The following is a 22,931-nucleotide window of genomic DNA, read 5'->3' on the forward strand; positions in this document are numbered from 1 at the left end:
CTGTTTCTTATGTGGCCCCATGGAAAAAATAATTGCCCACCCCTGCTCTAGACTGATCCTGCACTGAGAAGGGGATTGGACTAGATGTCCTGTATAGCCCCTTGCAACTCTGTGATTCAATTATTTATTGTTCAGCTGCAATGGAGCACAGGATATAATGCTACTATTTCCCTGTACCAAAGTGTGGGCTTTATGTTGGTTCATTATTTGTTGTATCATTGTGTCAGTTAAGCAATGGCATGAGGAAAGGCCACATGAGACTCTGTTTACAGTCAGTGTAGAAGAGAGACAACTGTGGGTGAGGAGAGTAGTGATAATTTGTAAAACTTTGCAGAGGGTAAAGAGTGGCGAGAGAAAGATCTCTTTTTTCCTCATAATTCCTCATAAACTTGAGAACCTCCAGTGAAACTGATTCAGGATGGACAGAATGAAAATCTTGTTTATGCAAGTTATTAAAATGTGGAATTAACTGCTGAAGGATATAGTGATGGTCTCAGGTGTAGATGACTTTAAAAGAGGATTAGATTGGCTCATGTAGGAGAGGTTTATCGGTGGCTATAAGCCCTGATCACTAAAGTGAATCTCCATGTTCAGAATAAACAGTGCCAATAAGCAACATTACCAGTGCCAATAAGCAACATTACCAGGGCCAATAAGCAACATCAGGGAAAGGTTGTGGTGGGTTTTCCGGGCTGTGTGGCTGTGGTCTGGTGGATCTTGTTCCTAACATTTCGCCTGCATCTGTGGCTGGCATCTTCAGAGGTGTATCACAGAGGGAAGTCTGTTACACAGTGTGGACACTGTGGACACAGTGTGTAACAGACTTCCCTCTGTGATACGCTTCTGAAGATAAGAACATAAGAACAAGCCAGCTGGATCAGACCAGAGTCCATCTAGTCCAGCTCTCTGCTACTCACAGTGGCCCACCAGGTGCCTTTGGGAGTTCACAATGCCAGCCACAGATGCAGACAAAACATTAGGAACAAGATCCACGAGACCACAGCCACACAGCCCGAAAACCCACCACAACCAGTTGAATCCAGCCATGAATTCAACAATATATCAGGGAAAGGCTTTGGCCTTTATGCCCTACTGGACCTCCAGGGGAACTGGTTGGCCACTGTGTGAGACAGGTTGCTTGCCTAGATGGTCACTGGTCTGTTCCAGCAGGGCTCTTCTTACATTCTTACTCATGGTGGCACAACTGCAGTTTTGTATGTGTCAATTTATGTGTCAGAGTACCCAAGAATAATAATAAAATTTTTTTAGGAAGCCTCAAAGTCTTCATCTTATAAATATTAAAAAGTATTCAGTGGTTCTGATCAAAGTCAACCTGGAAAGGCAGTACAATTGGAACCTTATTTGTGGGCTGTATGAATCTTGTGCACTCCAGTCCTCCAGGCTTTTGACTGTAAGTGCTGGCATAGAACACACAGCAGGTTTGTAAAATGTATCCGGTTTCTGGCACTGTGTGCTGAATTTGCCTTGACAGCTCCCCTTGTAACATCTAATTGTTTATTATTTGAGACAGGACTGCCATGTCATTATTAAGCTATCCAAAAAGAAAAGTTTGTGTGTATGGCAGAGAGACTCTTCAACCATCTGAATATGAAGCTGTATTTCAGAATCCCAGGGGTAAACTCAAGAGGCCTTCATTTGGCTGTTTACTGTAGCTCTGTTGGAGTCTTTCCCCTTCCTCTGTTGATTGATGGTGACGAGCTGTATCCCTAGATAACGGTATGCAGAAATCCAAAAGTTAGATTCTGGGCTTGTATTTCAGTCCTGGGTTTTGTTTTGTTTTTTAATACCAAAACCTTTATAAGTAAATCATTCTGCAACTATTTAAACACTGTAAAAAGATAATATATTGTGCTTAGATGATGTAGCTGTAATGCAGTGATTTTTTTAAAAAAAATGAATAGCATAAATGATTCATTTATCATTCAGAATCATTCAACAAAACTGTAATTAATGGCACAGACTCCTTGTATAAAATGATGCTATTAACTCCTGTTAGCTTTGCTTACCATAATGGATTTAGGGCACCATTTGTCTGAAGTTAGGTTTTATACTGTCTTGGCTTTTACTAGTTACCATAGCTATTGAATTATGGTTGCAACTGTTAAAAATGGCAGTGCTTTATCAACCAATCAGGGAACAGTCTGTAACTGTCTGGTTCCTTATTCAGTGTCCCGTACAGATATTCATAGGAGGCTTAGTAGCATTTACTGAGGGTCTTTTGATTGGCTGATTTTGTGAGTGCTCAGAACAGAGACAGCAGTTAACTGGGTGCAGGAGGCAGGCCAGAACATCTTGGTCTGCTCTTCAATCATAATTTCCTCTTACAGGAAACCACAAAATGTCATAGATTAAAGTCACTAGGGAAGGGAGCAAATGTTTGTTTACATAGTATTATGGCGTATTATATATAGGCCAAACCATGAAAATGGAACTGGTTTTAAAAAATATAACACGAATAAGAGTTTTATTTATCACACACACTGTTTGCATTAAGTAGAGAACCTTGAGGTGTTCGAGCAGATATGCTTGCAACTTTTAATGGCTGCTTCTGCTATCCACCAACTTCCCCAAAGCTGCCAATTTAATTTGGAACTAATTGTTAAAGGGGGAAAAGCCTTTTTATTACCACTGCCGTGCCTAAATAGAATATCATATATTAAAGGCATGAAATTTTAGCTGTGTTTTCAAGTCTGCACTCATATTTTTAATGTTCAAATAAGTGCTGTATCTGGTTCTGTTTTTACACTAATTTGTGTTATGTTAACAATTGCACTGTTTTTGCAGACTTCACTCATACCTTGTTTCCAATATCTTCTAACATCTTCAATGCAAATAGATTACTTCAGTTTGTGGCAGATCAGAATTTATGGCCTGCTTAACCATCTAATTAGTGATGTATCTGTGATAAGGCAACAGGTTTGATAAAACTGAGGCTTATGTGACGCTTTAACAGTGAGAATTATGTAGCCTCAGTTCTCAGATTCTGGTTTTTTTTCTGTTCATACAATCTGTGTAAGTGACTGGCAGTCGAGACAATAGGCCTGCAAGCTTATGGCACAGTGAAGCAAGGGACATGGGCATGAACTGGCTGCTCCTCCACACATTTTACCTAAGCATATTCTAAACTTTTGTTCAGTTCTATAAATGCTCTCTGAAGAGAACATTTTTATTGTTTTCTAAGATTCAAGGACTAGTTCATTTTTGAGAGCCAATATCATGTTGTAGTTAAGGAAGAAACGGGGTCCATTTAGGGTCCAGGGGTAGAAATGGCGTACTATAACTCCCATTAAAATGTTGCAGTCATTTCTTGTTGATTGTTTAGGTGATGGCTAATAAATAACATGGAATGCTTTGTCCAGTGAGACCTTGACCCTGTGGAACTTATCTCAATTCCACAGGACCTGTAAGACAGACCTACTCTGTCAGGGCTATAGTTAAGGACAGAAGCATCAATTTTCCAACATAACTGTCTTCCTTATCCCTGTTCTTAGTCCTTTCCTTTCCTCTCCCTTCCTTTCCCCCTTCCCTTCCTATTATCCTTTATTCCCCCTAGTTAGAACTGTTTTGAGAAATAGGGATTTTGAATTGGATTTTTCTGTGAGCCATCCTGAGCCTGTTGTGGAGAAGGGCAATTTGAATGAGGCCCAATGTGAATGATCACTTTTACATGGAGCTGACACCGGGCATTCACAACTGCAGTACATCTGCCAGTCCCCACTGGGAACTCATGCATAACATCATTTGTAGCTTGACTGTTCATCTGTGTTCTATGATTAGGCAACTAATCAAAATGATACTTCATTGGTACTTTGCTCATTATTTCTTAAGAAGAGGAAACAAAATAGCCAAGTGAACTTATAAAAAAAACCTGAAGCTTAACAGATTTCTCTAATAAGTCATTTGTTAACATGTATGTGTTCAACAGTCTACACGAGACTACAGCGTATTAAAACTATCACAAAAACAATGATTAGTCCGATTAAACAGTACCAATTACATGATGCTAGTAGGACTGTAAAAGAGAGTATTTTGTCTTGCCGACAGGGGCGGTGCTGTTTTTTTTTTTTTTACTACGCTGTGTCTATGCTTAGTAATTGTAATTATTCCCATACTGTTGAGTGTAACAGCTGCAGAAAATTTTGCAGAGGCCATGGAGAATCAAGGTCTTTGAGGCATAGCTCCTTCATATAAACAGTGCAATTATTTTATTTGAGCAAGCTTGGGTGAGTCTTCCAGAAAAGGCTTTTAACCCCACCAGGATTTTTTAGTAACAAAGAATTAATAGTTCATAGGAAACATGTGTGTATCGCAGCCATACAAAAGATTCCATCTTGGCTTGAGCCCTAACAGCCTGCTGTTAGATCCCGATTGATACAAAACATATATGCTGTTTGGATATGAGCTTTAAAGAGAAACTTAAACCAGGTTTCTGGGATATGAGATGTTTCTGCACCAATAACATGTTCCCCCTGTTCTTCCTCTCCCTTCTCTTTTAAGCAATGTGCATTACATGCTAATAGAGTCTTTATTCAAAACCTCCCTTTTCCATTTACTAAGCCAGAGTACAAAGCTTACATCTCTAGTAGAATCTGCAAGAACAGACTGCTGGGCATTTTGGTGATGCCCTTTCTTCTCATGTATGGCCTGGATCAAGAACATATGTTCCCTGGCAGCAGTGCTTGGTGAATTGCACTGAAATTTGCTAACTGATGATCAGGTGTCATGAAATTGTTTTTTACTGTTGCTACTACAAATACATCAATGGTATTATTTTTTCATTTGCATTTTTTTCATTTTAGATTTCTGTTGTTTTAAGCCACCTTAAGCATGTGGAAAGGTAGCAATATACATGTTTTAAATAAACAATCATTGCTTTAATTGTATTTGATCATCTTAGTGTTGATTTTTGTTTTGCTCCTGGGCAGCCATTACTTTTTCTGTCTCTTCTCTTTTTGGGGTGGGGGGTGGGGGGGGTATCTGTAGGAGGACCCTGAACAGCCCAGGCTCACTTGAGCTTGTGCGAGTTTGTAGGCTAATCAGGAACGGCTCAGCTTAGTACTTGGATGAGAGACCACCAAGGAAACAAGGGTTGCTCTACAGTGGAAGGCAATAGCAAACCACATCTACTCATATCGTCCCTCGAAAATGCCATGATGGGTCACGATAAGTTGATTGTGATTTAACAATCCTTATTATTATTATGGAATACTTCAAGTGGACTACAATTCAAATAATTGATTGAAGGGCTATGCCAAATGCTTTTGACTGAAATGGAAGCTGTGGTAGAACCTGAGATGTTTCCCAGCCTACTGTTTTGAGTTTGTTCACTGCTCCTTGTGGAATTTCCTTCAGCACTCTCTTCCAGCGGGACTGCTTCTTTGCAATGTGAGTCCTCTCAATAAAAGATCACATTGTGGACGAGATAATGTCACAGTACCAAAAAAAATGGCACCTGAAGCCAATTCAGAGTCAAAACTGTGCTTCTCATATGACATTTTCCTCAATACAGAGTGAGGAAAATGTCATATGAGAAGCACAGTTTTGACTCTGAATTGGCTTCAGGTACTGTGACATTACTTTTGGTACTGTGACATTATCTCGTCCACAAATTGGAGTAGCATGATTGTATAGATCACAGAAGGCCCATGCAGTAGAGTGATTAGAGTGTCAGTTTATCCAAATGTTGCCATTGTTTTGTCCACTGTTGACTTGTGTCTGTTATCTAGGTTTTGCTATACAATGGACAACTTGACATCATAGTAGCAGCCCCACTGACGGAACGTTTTTTGCCTACGGTGCCGTGGGCCAAAGTGGAGGAGTACAAACATACTGAGAGAATCGTGTGGAAAATACATCCTGCAGATCTTGATGTAGCTGGTTATGTACGCCAAGCAGGTGAATTCTATCAGGTAAGAGAAGATTTTCTTGTGATATGAAAACGGCTTTTTAAATGAGCAGGTTCAAGCTTAGTTTCTCATGGTTGCTGCAGAGTAGTAAAATGAATGAAGCACATCCAGAAACTGTGTTGCTGGAGAAACTGTGGTGCTGGTATATTTAACACCCCCAATACACTTTGCAGTTTTCCCATTTTAAATCTCCAGGGCTACTATTTTACTTATAGGGAATACGTACAGGTACCATTGGGGATGGAGAAGAGTTTTACGGATTGTGGACCACCAAAAAGACAAATAAGTGGATCCTAGATCAAATCAAGCCTGAATTCCCCTTTGAAGCTAAAATGGCTAAACTGAGGCTATCATGTCAGAGCATTAGAAAACAAGTCACTGGAAAAAGGCAACCATGGTAGGAAAAGTTGAAAGCAGTAGGAAAAGACAAGGATTGACTCAATAAAGAAAACCATAGCCTTCCGTTTGCAAGACCTGACAGGACTGGTAAAGATAATGACTTCCAAACCTTCCTTATTCATAGGGTTGCCATAAGTCAGAAGTGACTTTAGAGTACATAATAGAAAGACATAGGCTCATTCCGCACATCCAGAATAATGCACTTTCAAACTGCTTTCAGGGCTCTTTGAAGCTGTGCGGAATAGCAAAATCCACTTGCAAACAGTTGTGAAAGTGGTTTGAAAATGCATTATTTTGTGTGTGCGGAAGCGGCCATAGATACAAATATGTTTTCCCTGTCATGGTTGATGGCAGGATGGATGAGGGGGGAGAATTTTCACTGCAAAAATAATATTGGGAGAAAGGTTAACCCTCTCCCCCCTCCCATCAAAGGTTGTGGTCCTGATTCAGTTTGGGGTGGGGGATACTCCCACATCTTATATCAAAAAAATTTAAATAAATGCAAGATGTAATAGTGAATGTCCACCCTAAAATGTGTTTTTTGCTGTCAGCAAAAAGTAGTAAAAAATCTCACTTGACAGTGATTATTTTTAAGATGTGCTGCCGCTAAACCAGAGCGTGTTAGGTGCACAACCTAACATGAATAAAGCTGATTGGATTTGTTAGCACTACATCTGAATCTGCTTTTCATGTTCTGTAGCTTGTGCTCTACAGAACGTGTTTGTGCTTCAGTTGCCATTGTTTGCCTCAGCACCATGGTTGAATACCATAGGAGTGCTGGTAATATGATCCTGGTCCTACCACCTTGCAGCCTAGCGCAGCTCGTGATGTGTTGGAGCTCATTTCAAATGTTTCTCAGTTCAATGCAGATTCTAATTTTCAGGGAAAAATGATTACCTTGCAGGGGGAAGTTTAATTGATTTCAACAGAAAACATAGATCAGTTCTGTGGTCTTTGATCACTGTTGACAAAGATGGCATTCATACTTAATCCCTGCTAGCTAAAAAAAAGAAAAGAAAAAAGGCATAGACTTTTTTCCTGCCCAGCAGCTGCAAATACATAACTGAGTGTCTTGTATTGCGCTGCAGTGGCTTATCACAAGTGATTCAGTGTGTTCATGTGCATCATAATGAGCTTCATTGTGGGCTCTTGCAAACATTCTCTGCTCCTGCATTTCCTGTAACAGCTACTGGAATTCAGTCTGGTGGTTTTTTTATACTACGAAAGCATGGGATCACGAGGGGTAAAGTCTCCCACATCTCCCTTTTATCCAATGGCAAAAAAATGCTCTAATCTTTTCTTCTGATCTTTGCTGCTGGTCAGCTCTCTCGCTCTCTCTCTCTCTCTGTGGCCCATTCTGCACGGGCCAAAAACAGCGCCACAGGGATGGTAAAAACACCATCCCTGGGGCACTGTTTGCACGGCTGCTGCCTCCACAATGAGGCAGCCGCTTCAGTGGCCCGTGCGGAATGGGCCTTTCTCTGTACACACCACTTTCTTGGGAGGAGGTTTCCTGCAGATTGTTCCATCTTCTTCCCCTTAAAAATAAATAAAAATAAATGTATACCTGAACCATCTTAGGGAACAGAGGGGGTCCCCCTCCCCTTCATGCAGTGAGTTTTATCTTTATTAACCACAACGTGACTATTTTTCTTTTTTTGAAGTACACCAAATAAAATAGTACAATTTTAGTAAACATCTCAGGGGAATAGGATAGGACAGAATATGGGTAATAAAGAGGGAACCAGTTTTTTACACAGATGTGAAGATGTTTTCGATGGTGTTTTGCTGGTCAGAAGTCTCAATACTTTGGAATACTTTTAGATGTTACATGGTTTCATCTTAGGCTTCAACCCAGAGGTGCACAGGCTAACTCTAGGATCTGTAAGCTATCAAAAAAGAGTATCCACCCAATTCCCTTTTCCTTAAAACTTCCCCTAACTCTGTTCACCTCACAGCATTAGAAGCAATGCCTCCTTAGACCCAGGGATGAAAATTCTTTTCCCACATGCAGTGTAAAATTCCCCTGACTTGAAAATGGTCTCTCTCTGGCACAAACTCTCAATTAGTCAGTTCCCTCAGTTGTATCTGCTCAGTCTAGAAGACAAACTAGCTTTTGGAGTGTCTTGAATTGTGCTGGTTATCAGAACCTGGGCTAGGAATTCTTCTCTCCCTAGAAGACAATTCACCTCTATGGCTAGAGTATGGTCCCTTTCCTCCAATATTCTCTCCTTGCCAACCCCACAGATCTATTTACAGACTCTATGCATGTCGAATCACTCTGGATCTCAGAGTTGAACCCCTTGCATTTTTGTTAGAAGCTCTGCCTTCCTAACTCCACCCACTTTCAGTCTGTCACTCACACACTCAAGCTCTGTGAGGGATTAATACTTTACCAAGAGGGGTTTCTGCCTCTGCATGCTGCTTAGATTCATCATACATACACACCCAGAAATCTATGCATAGTATGAATATATTACATTTTTCAATCCTACCCATCTTCTTCTTTTGTAAACGGGCCAGTATCCTACAAAAAATAAAAGCACAGAGATTTAACTTATCATAAAGGGGAAGTTCAGAAAAGTTAATCTTGAACTAGCTTGTACTAAAAACATTCTAAAACATTTCTAAGCAACTTTTAGTTTGGGATAATTAAGGAGAGCTTAGTTGCAAATTCAAGTCAGTGAGTCTGATGTGGTGCTGGTAGAGCAACCATTATCATTCTTCTGCAATACTCATTTATGGGTGCAGCATCTCTTAGAATAGGGACGCAGTCGTGTTTTGCTAGGTTGCTATTTTAAAGCTGCTAATGATTTAAGTGGTAGACATACTTGGGAAATAACATTTTTGTATAAGCTCAGTAGATAAGATGCCCATTATCTAGCTGCTTTTATAAATCTGATCCATAACCTAGAATGGTTTAATAGAAGATCCTTATTTAAAATATTGTATAAAATTGGCTGATTCCTGAAAACATAAATCAAAACACTTTTGTCTTCACTAAAAAGTACTGGATTCTCTGCAAGAGTCTGGTGAAAACTATATTGGACTATATTGGACTATATGATGGACTATATACCATATCGGACTATATGATGGACTATATTAACCTGTAGCTGATTTAGATGGAAGCAAATTGTTAGGCAGTATAAAAAAATGGCAGTTGGTAAACTCTCAAATTTACAGATGTCCTGGATATAGTCTCTAGGTAATAGCTATCTACCTTACTGTTGTTTTACTAGGATAAAATTGTTCCATTAGTATGAAGTTTAGAAACAATTCCTGTTGGGTTTTTCATAATGATTTGAGAATGCTTGGCTTATAGTCAGCAACCAGCTTAGGTTTCACTTCCAGTCATGTGGCTAAGTTCTTTTCTGAAATTGGGTCCTTGCAAGGATTATGGGAAGACTGCTGAAGTTGCAGTAAGTCAGTATGAATAAATGTATTTCTAATCAGAGGAAGGAACTGCTAAATAGATTTGGGATAATAACCACCAAGGGCAGCTAGTTCCCAACAAGAAAAATCTTGGCTTAACAAAGCCTTGTCAGACATAAAGTACAGCTGTTTGCTTCATACTTTGAAGATGAGCTAAGTTCCTAATACCACATAGTATGACAGTAGTTTTCTAGAACCTTCTGTACATTTGTGAAGTTTTGGTAGTTCATGTAGCTTTTTATTGAGTTTGTAAACTACATACAGAAAAGTGTTCTTAACATATCCTGATGGCTTTGGATATAAAGTTTAAAAGGTTTAAAATCCAATTCCTTTGTAAATTTTGCTGCTTTTCCAGCAGTTCTCCTGTGGTCGAAATATCTGGTTACTAACAGAAGAAATGGTAGAGGTTGTGTTTTGCATAAGAAGGAAGATTCTGAAACAGGGTGCCTAGGGAGACACCAAGCATGTTGGTTGTTCAGGGAGCCCAGATAAATTAGGAACTGAGCATTCCATCAGTTTACCAGCATGGCCAATTGGCCATGCTGACAGAGGCTGATGGGAATTGTAGTTCCTGAACATCTGGAGAGCCGCAGGTTCCCTACCCCTGTTCCAACCTAAGCAGAGATACATCATCCTAATCCTTTGAAGTTAATGGCCTTAGAAAGGTGTTACTCTGCATAGAATTGCACTGTTACTGTATACTCCTTTGCTTTTCTTCCAGTCATAATCATTTCTACCAAAGACTAGATCTGTGATCTTGCTGCACTGAGTAATTACTTAGTAATAGGAGGCATTTCCCACCACATACAAATAAAGGGTTTCCAAGAGCTGGAAAATGATGCTAGAGGGGGAAAAAACCACAACAAGCATTCCCTTACATAAAGTTACAAAGGCATAAAAAGCTTTGTAAAAGCTAAGGGGGTAATAGGTAACTTTAACTGGTGATTGAAATCCCATTCTTCTGGCCATCATTTTCTGCCAGGGAATATGTGAGCTGTAATGTTTTTTCCCCTCCTGTATTGGATTGGGAAGGAGATAACTGCCGTAACCTTGGCCAAAAATGATGGCCAGAACTATGGGAGTTGTATTGACTGTTTAAAAAAAGAAAAGAAGCAGTCATACAATAGTTTTCTTCTGTATCTAAGGCCATTTCCAAGACGCTCCATTTATGACGCCTGGGCGCAAAAAGGCTTCAGGTCATTGCTGACATGCCGCTGCTGCAACGCAGCAGCGCGACCTGACTCTTTCTTCTCTCCCCCCAGGCTGCATCAAGCCGCCAAACAACAACCCTTTAAAGGGTTGTTGTTGAGGGAGCGCTTTTCCCGCGGGCGCGGTGCTAACCGCGGCCGTGGAAGACGCTTGTTCTTCGTTTTCATTCAGCTTCATGGGCCGTCAGAGTTCTCGCTCATACTGTCCTCCCACCTCCAGGGGTCGGAGGGCAGCGCGGGCGGGCTGTGACGCCTCGCAGGCTTAATTTGCAGGAGGACACCGTGAGTGGGGCGGGAGCAGAGGCGCTCCACGCGAGCCGCTTCTGCCGCCTGCCGTTCAGTTACCTGCTCGCATGCTTGCATGCGAACGGGCTTCCGCCCCCACGCTGCCCGCACTCTTGGCGGCGTGGGGGCGGCAGGAGGCCGTGCGGAAACAGCCTAATAAACTCTTCAGTTGCCATATTGTTGCTTGAGATATTGTTGCTTCAGATTCGGGGATGGGCGGTTTAAAATCTAATAAATAAACAAGCAAGCAAGCAAGCAAGAAGAATGACTCACTGTATATACAAGTCCATTTTAAAATGGTTGAGACTTTTCGTTTAAACTTTTTTGTTTAATCTTTCTTCCTTTGCATCTCAAGCATTTGAAATGTCTTTCATTTCTTTCATTAGTACTCAGGCCTTCTTCAGTTGGGCTGTTACTCAGTCTTTTGTCAGCTGTGGAGTAGCACAGTTTTTTGTAGTATAGAGTCTGGTACTTGTCCAACAAAAGAATAGCTTGGTTGCCAAGAATTGTTCCTTTTTGATCAAGCATACCTGTTCTTGAAGTTGAAGCTTGGCCTGCCCAAAGCCTGTAGAAGAGGTTATCAACTTTTTTGCAGAATAAAGGCACAGAAGCTTTTTTTAGTGATTCCCTTATAAGTATATAGGCAACCTGCAATCTGATAGGCTTGGTGATCCTAGGTATCATTTCTGGCAAATTGGTTGGCTAGAAGTTGCCTGAGCTTAGATAAGATTTTCTCACTCTTACTTTCTCGAAAGCTTGCACTATTTGTTCCCAGCCATGTTGTCTCTCTGCTTCCAACATATTCTGTGTTCTTCTGCTTAGCTTACCGCATTTCCTGTTATTTCTGATTTCTTAGAATTTGCCCATTCTCATATAGTATTTTTGCTCATTATCTATCCAATGGGTTCCAAGATTCCTAAGGTTCTGACCAGCAAGATGAGTACATATACACGAATGACCATGGATGGCCAATATTCACTTATAATAGAACCTGTTTGAAGCTCCCTCAGTGGAAGCTCTGCCTAATTGTACTTAAACAGTGAAGTGTAGTAAGTGATGTGCTCAAAGGTTTAGAATTTTCTGGTCCCCCAGAACATTTCAGCCAATAAATGAATAAACGCCACATTCATTATCCAGTTGGTTCTACAACATGACACTGCATATTATTTTCACCTAGCTATGTGGCTGTTTGTGAAGCAAGTCATTGGCTAGTTGTGCTGTCTTGCTAATCATCTTAGAAGTACAGCTTGACTTTTCCTGCTATTTGCCTGAGCATTTATGTCACATCTGTTCTGCAACATTCTGCTTGCTGGCTTAAATGGCCACAGAGAATCACTAGTCTAAAGATGATGGGAGAAGAAAAAGAGTTTGGATTTGTACCCAATTTTCTCGCCTGTAAGGAGACTCAAGGCAACAAACTCCTTTCCCTTCCTCTTCTCATAACGGACCCCTTGTGAGGTAGGAGGGGCTGTGAGAGTTCCAAAGAACTGTGACTAGCCCAAGGTCACCCAGCAGGAATGTAGGAGCAGGGAAACAAACCTGGTTCACCAGATAAGGGTCCACTGCTCATGTAGAGGAGTGTGAAATCAAACTCGGTTCTCCAGATTAGAGTCCACCTGCTCTTAACCACTACACCACCCTGGCTCTCAGCAGTGTTGTTTTGAAATTCCTGCTGACAAGATATGCAGCAAAAGATTTGGCTGACTTTAAACAAGTGAGAAATGCATTCCCTCCTTCTTCCACATTTGTTTTAATCCTCGACCTCAGGATGGTGTTTATGATTCCCCTATCTCCCATTTTATCTTTACAAACTGGGAGCTGGGCTGAGAGGAAGAAACAGGTTTACAGTTCACCTGGCATCCTTCATAGCTGAGTAGGAATTTGAACCAGAGCTCTAATCTTGCTTTCTAATCTTGCTCTCTTTTGCTCTGGCATTAAGTTCTACAGTTTCCAAAGTTTTCTTTGTTCCTTCTTGTCCTTTTTCAAAGTAGCAAATAATATACAGTCCTGCTCCTTTCACTCCTTTGCAGGAAATTGCTTGTTGGCTAGTTTGTCTGTATCCTGTGTGACATTTTCACCCCGATCATAGAATGTTTAGGAAGATTCCAAAATGTTGCATCCAGTCCATGGGCCCCTTCTGCACATGCGGAATAATGCACTTTCAATCCACTTTGCAGCTGGATTTACTGTGCGGAATAGCAAAATCCACTTGCAAACAATTGTGAAAGTGTGTTGAAAGGGCATTATTCTGCATGGTCGGAAGGAGCCAAAGTTAAGTTTCAGGATCTTGCAGTTGCAAACTTCTTAAGTGTTTTATATGTAAATTTTAAAGATGAGGTCATTTTTTTTCTTCCTTGAACTGATGCTGATATACAAACTGCTTCTGTGTATGTACATTAACAACTCATTTCACATTTATGATACAGTACAGCATCTGACCAGCAGATGCATATTTTTTAACATACTGGGATTTAGCCTTTTAGTTCTTTTGAAGATCCATAATCAGGCAGCTCTGTGATATCCTCCAGCCGCTGCCCTCCTTTACTTTTAAATGTGGAGGTCAAAGAGGAAATTTGGGTCACAGTAAATATAAGCAAAGGCTTTGAATTGCGCTGTTCTTTTTCTGTTGTGCATAGATGCCATTTGGAGCAGAGCCCTGGCTAATTGACCCCTCCCAATGCTGTGTGTGTGCCTTTGAAGCTGGATGGAGAAAGAGGAGAAATGCAGCTGTTTACTACTTTGACTGAAACAGTCCTTTTCGTGATCTCTCCATCCCCTAGTTTTTCTAATTAATGTTCAAGCCTGGAACAACCTCCATGGAGCATTTAGCAGTGTCTAGTTAGGCCAGTGATTGGATCAGAGTGAGGAGCACCATTTGGAAGGATGTAAAGCACAGCCAGCATTTATGTTCTAAACTGATCCCAAAGCCAAAGTAAAATTAGTGTGGTGGCTGTGGTTTAAAGCCAGTTAACATCAGGGTAGAGCATGCATCCCAAGTAAATTACCACATCTGGTTTCTGCAAGGGGAAAGACTAGCAGTGGATTGTGCATGAAACCTGAACTCTTCCTCACCCCTTGAAAGGAGGTGCATTTCTAGCGAAAGCCAAGATGCTGAACCGTGGCTATATCCCTGTGCCTTCAGTATTTTTCTGAATCTGACACACAAGCAAATTGTTTATTCTAAGAGAGAAAATGGTGTGTGTACGCATTAGCAATTTGGGAGGCTGCGTATGTAAGAATGTATGTTGAAGGTAATTTTCACATACATTTTCTTGGTGCAACAGCAATCCAGATACAGGTCTCCTCCCACTCCCTCCCCAATTGGGTGGGCTTTTATGGAACATAAGAACATAAGAACATAAGAACAAGCCAGCTGGATCAGACCAAAGTCCATCTAGTCCAGCTCTCTGCTACTCGCAGTGGCCCACCAGGTGCCTTTGGGAGCTCACATGTAGGATGTGAACGCAATGGCCTTCTGCGGCTGCTCCCCGACAATTGGTCTGTTAAGGCATTTGCAATCTCAGATCAAAGAGGATCAAGATTGGTAGCCATAAATCGACTTCTCCTCCATAAATCTGTCCAAGCCCCTTTTAAAGCTATCCAGGTTAGTGGCCATCACCACCTCCTGTGGCAGCATATTCCAAACACCAATCACACGTTGTGTGAAGAAGTGTTTCCTTTTATTAGTCCTACTCTTCCCCCCAGCATTTTCAATGAATGCCCCCTGATTCTAGTGTGTATTGTGGAGAAAGAGGAGAAAAATTTCTCTGTCAACATTTTCTACTCCCATGCATAATTTTTTGTAGACTTCAATCATATCCCCCCCAGTCAGCCGCCTCTCCCTTCCCAAACTGGGAAGAGTCCCAAACGCTTGCAGCCTCTCCTCATAGGGAAGTGTACTCCAGTCCCTCAATCATCCTTGTTGCCCTTCTCCTGCACTTTTTTTCTATCTCCCCTCAATATCCTTTTTGAGATGTACTTACCAGAACTGGACACAGTACTCCAAGCAGCGGTCAGCATCTCTTCCTGTTTTATATAAGGGCATGACTGGAATCTTTTGCAGCCTTATTATTATCAATTCCTTTTCTAATGATCCCCAGCATAGAGTTTGCTCTTTTTTCACAGCTGCCGCGGCATTGAGTTGACATTCCCATGGAACTATCAACTAAGACGCTTTAAATCCCTTTTCCTGGTCTGTGACTGAGGTAGCACTGACCCCTGTAGCGCAGTATGTGAAGTTTGGATTTTTTGCCCCTATGTGCATCACTTTTTACATTTTGCTGCTATCATTGAACTGTGCATTTGCCATTTCTGGAGCCCACTCACCTAATTTATCAAGGTCCGGCTGGAGCTCTTCAAGAATCCTTTTGTGGTTCTCCTACCACCCTACATAATTTGGTATCATCTGCAAATCTTGGCCACCACGCTTACCCACCCCTCTACTTCCAGGTCATTTATTATGAATAGGTTAAAGGAGCACTTGGTCCCAAAACGGATCCTTGGGGACACCACTCCCGGACATCTCCATTGTGAGAACTTCCCGATTTACACCCACTCTTTGTGTCCTGTTTCTAAACCAGTTTTTAATTCATAGGAGGACTTCCCCTCTTATTCCTTCATTGCTGAGTTTTCTCAACAGTCTCTGGTGAGGGAACTTTGTCAAAAGCCTTTTGGAAATCCAAGTAGACAAATGTCCACCAGTTCATCCCTGTCCACATGCCTGTTTACACCCTCCAAAGAACTCTCATAGTAAGTTCTGTAAGACAGGATTTGGTTCGGCAAAAGCCATGCTTGACTCTTCAGCAGGTTCTCAGTATGGTCTTGCTTTTCTACATGTTTTATGGCTTCGGCAATTTTATCTTTAATGATAGATTCTACTAATTTACCAGGAACAGATGTCAAACTGACTGGCCTTGTAATTTCCTCGGGTCCCCCCCCTAGATCCTTTCTTAAAGATTGGTGTGACATTGGCCATCTTCCCAGTCTTCAGTGGGTGGAGCCTGATTTCAGGGATAAGTTGCCATATTAAAAGTAAGAAGATCAGCAATTTCATAGCTTGAGCTCTTTAAGAACTTCCTTGGGTGAATGCACTGGGGCCAGGGATTTGGTAACATTTCAGTTCTATCAATGGCTGCCAGAACTTCTCTTTCCTTGTCTACCACTATTATCTTTGCTAGTTCCTCGGATTCGGCCTCCTAAGAAGCTTGGTTCAGGTGCAGGAATGTTCCCTCACCTCCTCTTGGGTGAAGACAGATGCAAAAGAATTCATTCAGCTTCTCTGCAATCTTCCCCTGCCATCTTTGTAGCAAGCACACCCTTTGTCTCCTTTGTCATCTAACGGGCCTACCACTTCCCTTTGCTGGCTTCCTGCTTTGGATGTACTTGAAGAACTGTTTGTTGCTGGTCTTGATGTTCTGCAGCCATGCTGCTCCCTCATAATCCTTTTTTTTTGCCTCCCTTTACAGCTAACTTCTGCTTCTCTTTTGCCACCATTTGTGTTCCCTCTCATATTCTCCTCTACTCTTCAGCCAAACTGGACTTCCATTTTCTAAAAGAGCATTTTCTTTTTTCTGATAATTTCCTCAACCCTCTCTCTTTGTTAACCATGGTGGTTTTCTTTTGGACTGGGTGCTGCCTGTTCTAACCTTGTGGGAACACATTCCAGCTGAGCTTTTTATTACTGTGTGTTTTTAAATAACCTCCAAGCATTTTGTGGACAGTTTTGACTCTTTTTGATTTTCCCTTTCAGCTTCCCTCGCACTAATATCCCCTCATCTTCTTTGAGAAATTTCCCTTTCTGAAGGGCTTAATGTAACTAGCATTAGTAGTTGCCACTTGTTCCCAGATGCTGAGATACTTGAATCTGGACAGCATTGTGGTCGCTGTTCCCTTACTCGGCTCAACAACACTGGACTTCCTGCACCAGGTCCTGGGTCCCACATAGAATTAGATCTAGGATCACCTCTCCCCTGGTTGGTTCCACAAACCATCTGCTCTAAGCTACAGTCATTTAGCATATCCAGGAATGTTCTCTCCTTACTATGACCTGAACATGCATTTTTTCCAGTTTATATGGGGATAGTTAAAATCACCCATTACCACTACATTTTTGTTTTTGTTGGCCTCTCTAATTTCTTTTTTTCCATCTCAGAATCCTCTTTGTGCACTTTGGTCAGGGGACGATAATATATTCCTAATATTAAACTGTCCTTCACACCTGGTATTGATATCCATTAGTGATTCTGTAGGGGAACCAGCTCCCCTTTGCATTGTCTATTTTATGTGATACTATGCTCTCTTTTGATGTAAAGGGCAACTCCACCCCAATGCTCTCTGTCCTATCCTTCCTATAGAGCCTGTAGCCTGGTATAACAGCATCCCACTGGTTCTCCTCATTCCACCATGTCTCTGTAATGCCCACTATATCAAAGTCCCTCCTTCAAAACTCTGTACTCTAGCTCCCCATTTTAGGTCGTAATGCTTCTACTATTAGAATAGAGACTCCTGTATACCCTGTCTCTGTCCTTAACCTGGGATTTATGTGCTTTACCCTCAAGTCTTTTGTAGACACTATCCCTGTCACAGGCACATTGCTATGTTCCTCAAGGTATGTGGTTGGATTTAGAAAAACCTCCCTCTCTATCTGCATCCCCATAGATACCTGTATTCCTAACCAAAGTCACCTCAGCTCCTGTCGGCTTTCCCCCAGTGATCAGTTTAAAAGCTGTTCTGTCAGCCTTTTTTAATGTTGGAGTGCCAGCAGCCTGGTTCCTCTTGGTTAAGATGAAGCCCGGCCCCGCTTGTACAGGCCTACCGTGGTCCCAAAGGTTCCCCAGTTCCTGACAGATCTGGAACCCTCTGCCTTACACCACCTCTCATCCACGATTGAGACCCTGTATTTCCGCTTGCCTAGCTCGCCTGCGCGTGGAACGGGTAGCATTTCTGAGAATGCCACCTTGGAGGTCCTGGACTTCAACCTGTTTCCTAGCAGCCTAAATTTAGCTTCCAGAACCTCCCGGCTACATTTCCCAATGTCGTTGGTGCCAATGTGGGCCACAACTGCCGACTCCAGCGCAGCGCTGTCTAAAAGCCTATCTAGATGAAGCGCGGACATTCGCGAACCTTCGCACCAGGCAGGCAAGTCACCATGCGGTCATCACGCCTCTCACAAACCCAACTCTCTACATTTCTAATGATCGAATCACCCACTACAAGGGAGCTCCCCACCTCCCCGTAGGGGTATCCTCAGTGCGAGAGGATAGCTGATCACCAGTTAAGGAAGGGGATCCCATCTAAGGGAGCATCTTCCCCACCCTCAGACTGGCACCCTCCATCCCCTGCCTTCATTCTCCATGACATCTGAAGAGATGTCACCTTGGGAGTGGGACCCGGCTGTTACTGGCCCCTGAAAGCCTCTGCCTGTCACCCCTCTCTACCTCTCTCAGCTTCTCCAGGTCTGCCACCTTGGCTTCAAGAGAACGCACATGTTCCTTGAGTGCCAGGAGCTCATTGCAGCGAGGGCACACCCACAACTTCTGTCCTAGTGGCAGATAGTCATACATGTGACACTCAGTGCAAAACACTGGAAAGCCCCCATCCCCCTGCTGGCTTTCTGCCTTCATATCTGATTTGTTTAGATATTTAAATATTAAGCTTTTAGTCACTGCCCCCCTGGAGCTATCTGCACGTACTATCTGTCAAATATGTCCTTATTAATTTAAAAAACAAAAAAATTAAATTAAAATTGTGCGCGCCGTTAAAATACACTGTTTTAAAAGCTGTGGCTTTGAGAAAAGCCCTCCAAAATGAACACCAGCAGGTCACTCTGCTCTCCCGGCCAAGTCTCTTCTGCTGCTACTCCTCTCTGCTGGTTCCAGAGACTGAACTAAAGCCCCACCTCTCAGGACAAAAGCCCCACCTCTCAGGACAAAGAGGAACAAGAGATGAACTCTGTTAACCCCTGTTAAGCCCCACCTTCCAGATTCAGCAGCCTTACAAGGAGAAAAAGAAATAACCCCTGTTAAAATACACTGTTTTAAAAGCTGTGGCTTTGAGAAAAGCCCTCCAAAATGAACACCAGCAGGTCACTCTGCTCTTCCTGGCCAAGTCTCTTCTGCTGCTACTCCTCTCTGCTGGTTCCAGAGACTGAACTAAAGCCCCACCTCTCAGGACAAAAGCCCCACCTCTCAGGACAAAGAGGAACAAGAGATGAACTCTGTTAACCCCTGTTAAGCCCCACCTTCCAGATTCAGCAGCCTTACAAGGAGAAAAAGAAATAACCCCTGTTAAAATACACTGTTTTAAAAGCTGTGGCTTTGAGAAGTCTCCTTGCCTTGCACTTATGTGCTTTTGGATGGTGTCCTTCTCCTGAGATTCTTATAAAGGCATGCCAAATTAATGTACATCTTAGTGGACATCTATGCCACCAAAACTGTTGGTGTGCGGTAAGTGCTAGTTGTGAAAGCCCATGCATCCCTCATTCAAATAGACCTTCTGATTTCTACTTTTAAATTGATAGAGTTCTCTCTCTCTCTGTAGATGGTATTGAGATCGCAACTTATAAATGTTGTCTGTCATCATGGTAGGGGCAGCAATTTTGGCTTCAGTGCTCATATTGAAGTTGGATCTGTGATGCAAATCGAGCATCAAATGTCTAAATCTTTGGAGGATTTATATGGTAGAGATTTAACATACACACACAAATCCTTTCTGTGGTGAGAAAATGGAACGGGAACTTTTTTTTTAACAGACAGTTCAGATTTAATAGAGATCTATGCTACCAAACTCATGTTTAAACCTAAAGGATTCATTATACAATTCAACTATCACATCAGTGTCCTTCTGTGCTTCCGCAGAAGTGTCTGTGCCAGAGAACTGCAGACGGAAGTCTGGCTCTTTTTTTCTCCTTCAAGGCTCCAGACTTTGATTGTTGGTGCCAGCAAAGATCCTCTCTAGAGTAACATGAAGACATTGTCCCATTGTTGTTTACTTCTATCATATAGTGATGAACATTTGATTAATTTGGATTAACTCCATAAGGACGGCATCTAAGAATGAAAATACTGAAGAATTAGAAAAGCAGCATGAATTACTTATCATTTTGTTTTGTCCAGAGTACTTATCCATACTTAGCCAACAGCTGCAAGTGTGTGCATATGATGCTGAAAATCCCTTGAAAAATCTCTGAGGTGGTAGCCCAATCCTTTCTCTTTTCTGAAGATGCATAAACATCCATTGTACTGCAGGTGACATATGTATAGTTTGGACATGAACAAATGTAGCCAACTGGAAAACATAATGTGGGACTTGGGCTTTGACAGTATTAGCTGTGGACATGGAAAATAGGGAGCATGGAACACAGGCTCCACGTGTGTATAGATGTGGAATCTCATTTAGTGCTCATCTGTTTCATTTCACTGTGGAGTCTGTTTGATTTTCATTAACGCTATGACGAGCTTGCTTACAGTACTTGCACCTGGTACGTGAATAATATGTGCAAAGTATACGATTCTGCAGAATTAACACAGCTGCAAAATCCAAAGTATTGATAACAGCATTTCTTTTTCAGGAGCTTATTGTTCATTTTTTAATTTATTTATAATTCTACAGGTCATTGTTCGAGGTGGAGGACACATCCTGCCCTATGACCAGCCGGAAAGATCTTTGGACATGATTGACAGGTTTATATCAAACAAAGGATGGAAACCCTAATGGAACACTGGAAAACAGCTTTAATGCTTTGGACTTTCTGAATTTCTCAAGAAGAGTGTTAAATGGCATTTAGAGAAGCTTTGGCTAAGGAAAGACATTGAACATTAAAATAGTAACAAAAGTACTAATATGTGATTTGTTTTCTTGTTAAATAAAATATGTGGTGGTAAAACTGTAGTGCAGGGAGCGGGGGGATTTCATCTTAGTGGCTGTTAACTAGTGCTTCCACTAGTTCTAGCAAAAATAAGATGCAGAGATAGTTTTAGAGTCTTTGGCCTTTTCCGCACTGCGGAAAGGGCGCTTCCCCATCGGCAGGAATTCTGCCAGTGGGGAAGCGGGGGCTGTTCGCATGAGAGCGTGCAAGCGGCCCCCAAAGAGGCCAGCGCAAGAGAGGCGGCTCCACACGGAGCCGCCTCTTCCCCGTCCCTCTCCCACTCACCTCGTCGCCTCTGTCGCCCTGCTGGTCTCCGTAGACCCGCCCACGCTGCCCTCCGACCTCCAGGAGTCGGAGGACAGTGAGGGAGGGTCTACGGAGGCCAGCAGGGCAATGGAGGCTTAATTCTAGGTGAGTGGGAGAGGGATGGAAACAGCTGCCATTCCCGGTGGAAAGCCATTGGCAATCAGCCTCCGGGAATGCGCTTAAGAAATAGCTTAGCCTAAAACCTCCCTCCAGGAGGGAGGTTTGCGGAGGCGGCCTGACGCCGCCCTGGGGGAGGGGGAGGGGAGCCAGGTTGGCGCTGCTGCGTTTTGGCAGCGCCACCTGTGCGAACGGATCCCTGGGGATGGTGTTTTTGCCGTCCCCAGGGTGCCGTTTATGGCCCGTGCGGAAAGGACCTTTGTTTCTTTGCCTGAATGTTAATATCACAAGCCCTATGTGAAATTGACAAAGCACATCCAGTAGCCTCTGTTTCTTTGTTTTCTGTGCCTGAGCATATTGCAAGCTTTATATGAAACTGATATAGTCACCTCTGCTTCTTATCTCTGCCTCAATATTACATCACCGGTTCAATATGATAGAGGAAAAAATATTTAAAATTCATTTAGAAAATGGAGGAAAAGGGCAAGGAGAAAATGACTGAAGGGGAGGTTGGGCAAGTACATGGGAGTGTGGATGAGGGCTGGCTGTTTTGTGGGGCAAGAAATAAAGGCCATTTCAGCATGTTCACACAGTCAAGGGAAACTGATTTGGAAACAGAATGGGAAAAAATCACAGTAAAAGGTTTTTTGGGGAAAAACATAGGAAAGATGACAGAAAAATGTTTCCAGAACCAAACAGAGTAAAAAAAACCATGCAAAATTCAAAGGAAAAAATGTAGCATTTGGTGGCAATATTCATTGTAAACAACTCATGCAGGAAAAGCCTATTGTTACATGGGGCCCTTTCATATTGTCATTTTAACCCCGCTGTTATCCATTGCTGCCCCAGTTCCATGTAAAGTAATATGGGGGTGGAAATTTCAAATAGCATGTATGGCTATTTATGAAGCATACCTGAAGCACATTGTCCATTTCAAACTATGCCGCCTTTTCTCCCAAAACAATTTTCATAATGTTCTATTCCAGTTTTTTTTTAAGTTCTACATTTGCACTATAGGGATATACGAATATAGTAATATAGTGATTTGGTGTCAATGTTCAAATGCTTGCAGCTGCTAAGCTTCATAGAAACAAGTTTGTTTATTTATTTAGTTATTTGCTTCATTTGTACCCTACCACTCTCCTGAATGAGAATTCAAAGTGGCTTACACTATTCTCCCTTCCTCCATTTTGTCCTCACAACAACTATGTGAGGTAGGTTAAGCTAAGAGTGGGTGATTTGCTCAAGGTCAACCTGCAAACTTCCATGGTAGAGTGAGGATTCAAGCCTGGGTCTCCCAGACTGTAGACTTATATTCAGCAACATCAGGCTCTCAGGTAATCAACTGGGCAGTGGACACAGTAAGCACTGGTTGATTGGTTTTTTTTA

General features: G+C 42.2%; 1 protein-coding gene across 2 annotated transcripts in view; it reads left to right on the top strand.

Annotated features, from left to right (window-relative positions):
- CPVL (carboxypeptidase vitellogenic like) overlaps positions 1-21,089 on the top strand; it is a 72,051-nt gene extending 50,962 nt beyond the window's left edge. For both annotated transcript variants that reach the window (XM_048511871.1, XM_048511873.1), the window contains exons 13-14: positions 5,748-5,930; positions 20,864-21,089. In XM_048511871.1, the coding sequence (XP_048367828.1) occupies positions 5,748-5,930; positions 20,864-20,965 (285 nt within the window). In that variant the 3' untranslated portion in view covers positions 20,966-21,089. The remainder of the gene's footprint in view (positions 1-5,747; positions 5,931-20,863) is intronic.
- The last annotated feature ends 1,842 nt before the right edge of the window (positions 21,090-22,931 follow it).

Source organism: Sphaerodactylus townsendi, linkage group LG11 (genome assembly GCF_021028975.2).
Source record: "Sphaerodactylus townsendi isolate TG3544 linkage group LG11, MPM_Stown_v2.3, whole genome shotgun sequence".
NCBI lineage: Eukaryota > Metazoa > Chordata > Lepidosauria > Squamata > Sphaerodactylidae > Sphaerodactylus > Sphaerodactylus townsendi.